The 8,815-nt window shown below is 46.4% G+C and overlaps 1 protein-coding gene across 4 annotated transcripts in view; it reads left to right on the top strand.

Annotated features, from left to right (window-relative positions):
* Positions 1-330: 330 nt before the first annotated feature.
* The window catches only part of arxa (aristaless related homeobox a), a 28,890-nt gene continuing 20,405 nt past the window's right edge, over positions 331-8,815 (top strand). Inside the window, exons 1-5 of one of the 4 annotated variants that reach the window (XM_078409147.1) lie at positions 332-1,028; positions 2,472-3,018; positions 3,929-3,974; positions 5,611-5,939; positions 7,368-7,461. In XM_078409147.1, the coding sequence (XP_078265273.1) occupies positions 746-1,028; positions 2,472-3,018; positions 3,929-3,974; positions 5,611-5,939; positions 7,368-7,413 (1,251 nt within the window). In that variant the 5' untranslated portion in view covers positions 332-745 and the 3' untranslated portion in view covers positions 7,414-7,461. Of the gene's footprint in view, positions 1,029-1,615; positions 1,686-2,471; positions 3,019-3,928; positions 3,975-5,610; positions 5,940-7,367; positions 7,462-8,815 lie in introns of those variants that run through there. The other 3 variants (XM_078409146.1, XM_078409145.1, XM_078409148.1) reach the window with 3 other exon arrangements.

Raw genomic sequence — 8,815 nt, 5'->3', positions numbered from 1 at the left:
TGGAAGGATGTGGGCTGAAATTGTTTCCAAAACAGTTCCATACATCCCGGGGGAGTTTTATGTTCCTCGCCTTCTGACAACAAACGGGGAACAGTGGAACAGTGGAAACACCACAAAGTTACATTTACTTAATCGTGGCGCTTTCGTCTACAGTAGCTAACGTTAGTTACGAGGGGCTGGATTGAAGTTGTGACGGGTCATTGGATTCGGGAAACAATACTTTACAAAGTCAATAGATTGAATTTCACGCAGTATTTCTTTTTTGGTAAACGTTATGAGGTTAGCGCGCCGGCTCGAGTTGCCATTTATAAATAGCAGACACGGAAAGCAGAGTACACGTGAAACGTACCCTGACTTACAAGATTCAGCGATACTCCAGCACTCTGTGTGTTACTGGTGATCCTGAGAGCGGTTTGGAACCGGCACTGAAAAGGTAGATGATTCACTTGGTCTGGCGAGGCTGGCCAGTGAAATCTAGACCCCCCTCCGCCCCTGTGGTCGGCGAATATCAATCTGCTCCCTGTCCACTCCCTGTCAGAACTCTGCGCCGCTGATCCGAGGGGCAATCGGACGCTGCGACAAGGTTCATTCCTGCTCAGCTCCAGATCCGGTTTTCTCCTTCGCCCAAACTTCGAGTTGGAGGAAAGTTAAAAAAAAAGTCTCCGCAGACCTCGGCGAGCCAATCGCAGGGGATTTAGCACGTGCATTGGAGAATGGAGAGGAAGGCAATTACAGCCCAATACAAATGTCATTAGTAGCTCCATCAGATCAAGAGCGATCACTGTACAAGTGGGAGAACCGCAGCCCGCGGCAAGCCCGGAGCCAGGCTCGAACCATGACAACTCAGTACAAGGAGGAGATCTGCGAGAGACCCGAGTGCAAAAGTAAATCTCCAACTTTGCTTTCTTCTTACTGCATCGACAGTATACTGGGCAGGAGAAGCCCCTGCAAGATTCGCTGTATCGGTGCGCAAGCATTGCCGCTTCTCACAGCCAGAAATGACCCGGACCCGGACCCGGCGAGTGGAGGTAAGGGTGGTTTAGTTCAGCGGGGGGGGGGGGGGGGGGGAGGGGTGGAAGCCTTCAATCCATGACAGGACCATAGATACAGTCTGCAGTTTCTACCTTTAAAACTGCATATTTCTGCCCCAGAGATGAAAGCGTTGACCCGCCAACTCCAGACTTTTTTTTTGCGTATTTGCACTAAAAGTTGCCGGGCGCGTCCAGTAAACCAAAACCTTAAAATACTGTGTCGTTTCCCATAGTCCAAACACCGGCTCCGTCTAGGGATATCTATTACAAGGAATGTTGAAGATTGAATTACTGAATTAGGTACAATAGTTTATTTCGCATTTATGTAAATCCGCGGACATGTGTGTAAAGTTATTAATGCATTTGAAAATAGTCGAGTGCTTGCGATTGGTTATTTCACAAAATATTCTAAGGATATCGAATTTCGCCGCTCGCTGTTAAACGAATCTCAACCCCTAAACTTTAATATCCTTATTCCTTATCGCCGATATTTCGTCTGATGTCATTTTAGACATCAATGGGTTGGGATTGAGGAAAACATTTAGGGGTTTATTCTGGATTTCTACAATCCAGTTTGATTTAAAATATAAATGACATTGTTCTTATTTAGTGAGTCGCGAGAAGGGCGGTCAGGAGACGACTTCAGCAAGATGGGTCAGTGTTTCTCTTACAAAGGGGAGAGCATGGGTATTTCCAATTCCCATTCTACAACCGCAATTAAATCAGGGCATCTATGAATGTGCCATATTAGTTGAAATTGAGAATGCATGGTGTGAAATCTGTGGGCACTAATGGCCCTTGCAACTCGTTGTTTAGCTGGGGAGTGTTCTGATTATGACCGCTCTCGGTCTACATCACTGTTAATCGACTCTGCAGGGTTTACGGAGTATTTTCTTTTATGCTTCGTATTATGGAGGGTCTTCGTGGACCAAACTTCCCAAAACCAAAAAAAAACGGCACTCCCCTAAAATTAGCCATTTATTTAAAGAAGAATCTTACAAAAAATCTTGCTCACGGGATAAGACGCTGAATTATTTTTAATAAACCGTTTCGGTGGATGCGCGGTGAAGCCCAGATTCTGGCCTTCTCTGCTGATCTCGCCTTTCTTATTAATTACAGCACACTGTGGGGGCAATTTGCATTCATTGCAGCACGTTAACTAGTTGATATCTCCCAGAATCTCAATCTTCATGAAGCGGCGAGCTTGCCAAATGCTAACCAAACCTTTGCCAACATTTTTCACTCTCAATTGTGACTTCGAGTCCCGGGTAAATCGAGCGCTGGTCGTGTGTTTCAACACGTCGTAACCGAGACGCGAATAGAGTAATGGGAATTTCGGGAAAGGGCGTAAAACGTGACCAATTGATAATTAACTTGGTGTGAGGAATGTCCGTGATTTAACCAAGTGTGTGAATCCATGTGCTTGTTATACACATCCAGGCTCGCCCAAGGAAAACATGTCGTTTGAAGCCGAGCTCCATTTCCCTCCGAAATTCCGAAGGCTGTACGGCCACGGAGGGAAAATCCTGGACTCCCGAGGATTTAACGAGATAGGCAACGAGAAACTGGAGAGAGAGCGGGCCTCGGAACCATTCCGAAACACCGACCTGAAGATTAGCCAGGCTCCACAAGTCAGCATCAGTCGCAGCAAGTCCTACAAGGAGAACTTCAGTTTGGCCAAAGCTCAAGGGGACAAGGCGCCCAACCTGCCCGCCTCCCCGGGGTTGGAGTCGGCGGAAGGGGCCGAGGGCGCCACGAAAGAGGACGCGGTGGAAGGTGACTTGTCCCCGAAGTTAGTGGAGGAAGCTCAGACAGACGTGGACGTGAAGGACTGCGAGGACAGCTTGTGTTTGTCGGCCGGCAGTGACTCTGAGGAAGGAATGCTAAAGAGAAAGCAGCGGCGGTATAGGACTACATTCACCAGCTATCAGCTGGAGGAACTTGAGCGGGCTTTTCAGAAAACGCACTACCCTGACGTCTTCACCAGGTATCTGCACACCCACATCAAAACCTCACACATAACTCACACAAACAAGAGTCTGAAATGCTAGCAGACACACTCCCCTGTCTGTATTTGTTTCCGATCGATTCAAACCCACTGATGAACAGATTCCTAAAAACAATTAATTGGCAGAGCGAATCAACACGCTGTAGGAAGGCGATAACTTTCCCGTCCCCTTTATTCGAGGCTTAGTTTGGCAATGGTGCTCGCTCAGTTTGATAGTGTTTCTTAGGTTTCATTTCACCCTTGAAATTTCAAGACATAATTCACACGACAGGCTCCAACTTGGAATGGGTAAAACTCGTGTGATGTCTTTTTTTTTTGTTGTTGCATTTCACCGTGGACGTTGTAGAGACCTGCCAAATTTTGGTGACACCCCATCCGTATGAGAGAGTCTACGGATGCTGATCGAATTGTTTTGGCTTGTAGCCACTTCAAGCTACTGTGCAGGTGTAATTGTACGACTTGAGCGATAAACAAATTGTTATTGGCTATGTTGATGAAGGGAAAGATTAAAATAAGGTTTATCTTGTGTTAATTAAGTCTTAATCACTTTCAATAATTTTGCACTCAGCGAAGGTGACGGGTTTATAACTTTTTTTCCACATTGCATTGGGCATTCTCCTGAATCAAACTGGCGACTGGGATGAATCCTACATTTTGATATTGTCGGGTATGATCCGCTTGATTTGTTCCTTGTTTGCACACTCTTTTGCGGCCGCTTTTTTTGTGTGTCCCAAGTCAACAGGAAGGATTGGAGAGCCCCTGTAAATGGTTGCTAGGTTGTGCCAGCTCTCCTTTCCGCACGTTTAGTGTGTGTTGGTTGCCTCAAAAGGCGCAGCGAGACATCGCAGTGTCTAAGGTGTATTTAAACTTATTTCTACGTTTTGTGCAGGGAGGAACTGGCGATGCGGCTCGATTTGACGGAAGCTCGGGTGCAAGTAAGTCGCAATCAGTCTGTCTGTGTCTAATTAGCCCAATTCTTCTCTCGGAATTCCATTTATTTATTTAGCCGCTCGCTGCCTTATAAAATTACATTTGATGTCAGCGTGCATCGATGGAGGTGGTGATTTCAGACCGTGCCAGACGCAATGTCCTGCTCTCCCACTTTCTACAGATGCGAATGCGAATAATGGGCATACCTTCGTGCCTCGGCAACCGAGGGCATTAAAACGGAGGATTTGAATCCCTTGGCTTTTAGTGAACAGGAGTATGGGAGCGCCGGTGAAGTGCTGTTAAAGTTGATAGGCCTCATACCACAGTGCATTTTCTCTCCGAGTCCCATAACCAAAGCGACGATAAACATTAGAACCGGCGCCTTATTGCGAACGCGAGGGACATAAAACATATGTTACGAGGTAAAGGCCGGGGAAATCACTTTACAGTTACAACCGAGCGCTGATAAGACCTAATAAATTCCATATGGCTCATTTACTACACAACGAGCTAGTTGCTAATGATGACATTCTCTCTCGTTTTGTTGACACGTTGGTCTATTGTCAAATACCCAACGTGACAGGCAGCCAGGAATGATTATTTTCCGCTCAGGCAGTCGTGGGAAAGTTAAATAATGTTTCCTCCCCGCCCACCCCCCTCCAAACTTCATTTTCAAAAGCCGGTTTGAACTCAATAAATCTTGCGAAATCTTCTCGTATAAATTCATTACAACACCATTCTTCATCTTTCCTGTGCGTCGTTTTAAGGTCGATTTATCAAAATTAATTAAGGACAATTTAGCGAGGAGTGCAGACATTTTACAGGTTGCAATCAAGGAACGTCAGGTCCCGTATTACTATCAAGTCAAGATTCTTTTATTGTCATGTGCCCCAGACAGAAAATATATCCATACTTGCAGCAACACAACTGAATATGTAAACATAGTACTCTGTAAACAATATAATAAACGAGGAAAAAAGATCAGCGTGTCAACACACATACACGCACACACACACACATGATAGATATATATATATATATATACATGATATATATATATTTTTTTATATATATTTTTTTTTTTAAACAGTAATACGTATAATATACATTATATATAATGTGTTACTGATATACCCCTCGCGATTTCAGAGGGATGTTCGTATAATCACATCACTATAATCTATTATTTGGTCGCGTTTTGGTGTATTTTCGTCTTGCCGTGTGCTGAATTTTTGGGGGAGGGCGGATACAATACACAAGTATTTTGGTAGACGCACAATGCTGGAGTAACTCAGCGGGTCATGCAACATCTCGGGATAGAAGGAATGGGTGACGTTTCGGGTCGACATTGATTTTAACCAGCATCTGCAGTTTTTTTTCCCCACACAAGTATTTTGATTTGATGCCTGATTCGGGCGATGTGTATTTTCGGGCGATGTGATTTGTAACTGTTCAGTGATATGTTTCCAATAATTCTATAACACTATCCCTCCTGTCACCATACGTCTTATTCTTGTTAACGCCGCTAATAAATAGTCATTGCAATGTGAGTTTTTCACACCTTTTTTTTTACTGTAATAATTTAATGGTAGCATTTTCGGGATATTTTTCTACATCGAAGAGTTTCTCCTTTCTTTCCAGGTTTGGTTTCAGAACCGCAGAGCCAAGTGGCGAAAGCGAGAGAAAGCCGGAGCCCAGAACCATCCCGGAGGCCTGCAGTTCCCCAGTCCCCTGGGAACCGGCCACCCGTTGGGACCTTACCTTGACACCAGTCCCTTCGGACACCACCCGAGCCTGGAGTCCGCCTGGTCAGCCGCAGCCGCTGCAGCCGCCGCCGCCGCCGCCTTCCCCGGCCTTCCACCCCCACCTGGCTCGGCGACCCTCTCCCCCGGCGGAGCCCCGTTGGGTCTCGGCACCTTCCTGGGAGCGGCGATGTTCAGGCATCCTTTCATCACCCCGCACTTCGGCAGGTAAGAGCTCGGAGCGGGGACCCTCCCCGTTCGCCTCTCCGCGGGCAACAAGCAGTAACTTAATTCCCAAACGCTCAGGCGCAGCGATTCAGGGGCATTCCCCATCGCCAGGGGAAGTAAAGCTGCAATCTACACCTTTACCAAACGCGAAAAGCCAGTCTCCACATGAGTCAGAGCTGGTGCATAGGTATTTTAAACAAAAATAGCAACAGTGACACACCTGCAGTATTATAAGTCAGCGAAATAGAATCACTGTGCTTAATTAAAAAAAACACTTTCGCAGGAAATGGGACTTTTTTTTGCAATAGGCGAACATTCTTGCAAATCGCTCGCACGCAATTGTAAATGGCAGCAGAGGTCAGAACAAGAAGAACAAACTTAAAACAAACGCCCAGGGACCATAAGTTCACAAGACCAAGCATATCATCGCCGAGGGTGGTAATATTTTGTGACAAACCACACAAACAACGTTTGCAACATTCCACGTGTTGGTATATTTTGGCGAAACGCATCTTCTGGTTGCGGTGATTAAATATTTTCAGAGCTCTCGGTAACTTGCGCTGTTCAGTGAAAGAAGCCGGGATCGGGTTCGGGATATAGCGAGGAGCACCGGACTTAGGGAGTGATCCAACTCCTGGGTTACAGGGGGAGCTGAACACGGTTCATTTCGTCCATTTCCCTTTTTTGTCATACAAACTCGGTTTTATTCCAATGTTATTCTGAAATTAATGCGCCAGGTTACATTAAGAATGGAAGCGGAACACAACAGTCGCCATCACTAAAAGGTGCAAAATCTCCCCATTTCTTTCATCCGAGATGTAGGTTAGTGTATACTACTATAGTTTCTACTGTAAATGGTATTATGCAGCGTGGCTGATTATTTAATGGGATTTGTTCCTGCTTTGGCACAAACACGTGTACAGATTCGGAATGAGTTATTAACTTGGACTGCGTTTGGTAAATGAAAAATAAAATCTGAAAATATTTATTCCTTATCCCATTGTAGAGATTGAACCTGAAGGCTGTCTTGTATCGATGAACTATCGAGGTGTGACAAAGAGAAGTGCAGGAAAGAACTGCAGATACTGGTTTACACGGAAGACATTATAAAGTGCTGGAATAACTCAGCGGGTCAGGCAGCATCTGTGGAGAAAAGGAGGAGGTGCTGCCGGAGCCGCTGAATTACTCCAGCATTTTGTGTCTGTCTTCGGTGTGACAAAGAGATTGTGAACGGTACAGACCACTACAGAAACGGGGTGGAGCAGGGTTGTGTGTGTGTGTGTGTGTGTGTGGGGGGGGGGGGGGGGGGGGGGTAGTGGCGAAGGAAATACCTCGCTCCATCCAACCGAGCCTGTTCAACTTGTCAACATTTATAATCGTGGCTGCCCGACATCTGTGCTGTATTGAAAATGCTCTAATCTTTTGCAGCTCGTGCGGAACGTATTTTAGCATGGATGGGAAATTGATTCTGTAGCAAAGCATAGGGCCACTGATTGGGGGCTCCTACTACTTTTCATTTAAGGTATATGCTCGGTTTGACATTGCAGGGCACGATTCTTCCAAAACATTTTACTCCCGTGTACAGCTAACCTCGCGGCAGTCCCACCACACTTCCTCTGATCAGTTAAGGACCTGTCATGTGCAGAACCCATCATCGTGTTTATATATATATTCTACACTTGTTCCCTCTTCTCAATTGTCTAGGAAGCACAGTGGCGCGGGGGTTACAGCGCCAGAGACCTGGGTTAGATCTTGACTCCGTGTGTAGTCAGTGTGGAGTTTGCACGTTCTCCCTGTGACCACGTGGGTTTCCCCGGGTGCTCCGGTCACCACATCCCAAAGACATCTGTAAATTGTCCTTCGTGTGTAGGATAAAACTAGTGTACGGGATGGTCGCTGGTCGGCGTGCACTCGGGCCGGAGGGCCTGTATCCACGTGGATCTCCAAACTAAAGTAAGCTAAATAAACACAAAGCCTTTAGGGGCAAGGGGCAAGATTTAGGTGTCTGAGCGGAAAGTCATTCTTGCCTGGCCGTCGTCTTGGATCGGAGCTGTGCAGTCCCATCAGCCCAGCGAAGTCAATCCCAGTCTATTATATGTGGACGTGAAGCTCCCCATAACTCATCGTCAAAACGAGTCCATTACCACGAATACTGGCTCATCTCGATAACTATTCACCGCGCCCGGTACAGACTTGCCTCGCTACATATACTAAATGGAAGCAACCTCCACGAGAGTTTGCCCCTTTTTCTTCCGCTCCCTGATAAAAAGGGTTGGCCAAGCAGTCGTTTTAAGATTCTATTAGGTTGGTGTCACCTCTTGGCCAGCTGTATGGGGAGCGCACCTCTCATTCATTCATTAGTTCATAAGTTTATAGGAGCAGAATTAAGCCGTTCGGCCCATCAAGTCTACTGCGCCTTTTAATCATGGCTGATCTATCCCTCTCAACCCCATTCTCCTGCCTTCGCCCCATAACCTCTGACACCATTACCAATCAAGAATCTGTCAATCGCCACCTTAAAAATATCCATTGACCTGGCCTGACAATGTCCATTGTCTGTGGCTATGAATTCGCCACTCTCTCACGAAAGTGATTCCTCTTCATTTCCTTTCTAAAGGTACGTCCTTTTATTCCGGGGTTATGGCCCCTGGTCCTAGACTCTCCCACTAGTGGAAACATCCTCTCCACAACCTCCCAACCAGGTGTTTTTGATAACTCATAAACTATGGCGCGGAGCAAGGCGAGCCAAGAGCTTTACCAATCTGGAGATGATGGTTGGGGAAGTGCGGCCAGGCAACCGGTCACACCATGGATAGATGGTCACACGTTCACATTTCTGTCTCACACTTTCACCCACATCAGTTGCAACAATGGGT

Source organism: Rhinoraja longicauda, chromosome 12 (assembly GCF_053455715.1).
Source record: "Rhinoraja longicauda isolate Sanriku21f chromosome 12, sRhiLon1.1, whole genome shotgun sequence".
Classification (NCBI taxonomy): domain Eukaryota; kingdom Metazoa; phylum Chordata; class Chondrichthyes; order Rajiformes; family Arhynchobatidae; genus Rhinoraja; species Rhinoraja longicauda.
Note: the sequence above shows the minus strand (reverse complement) of the source record. Positions and strands in the feature narration are given on the sequence as shown.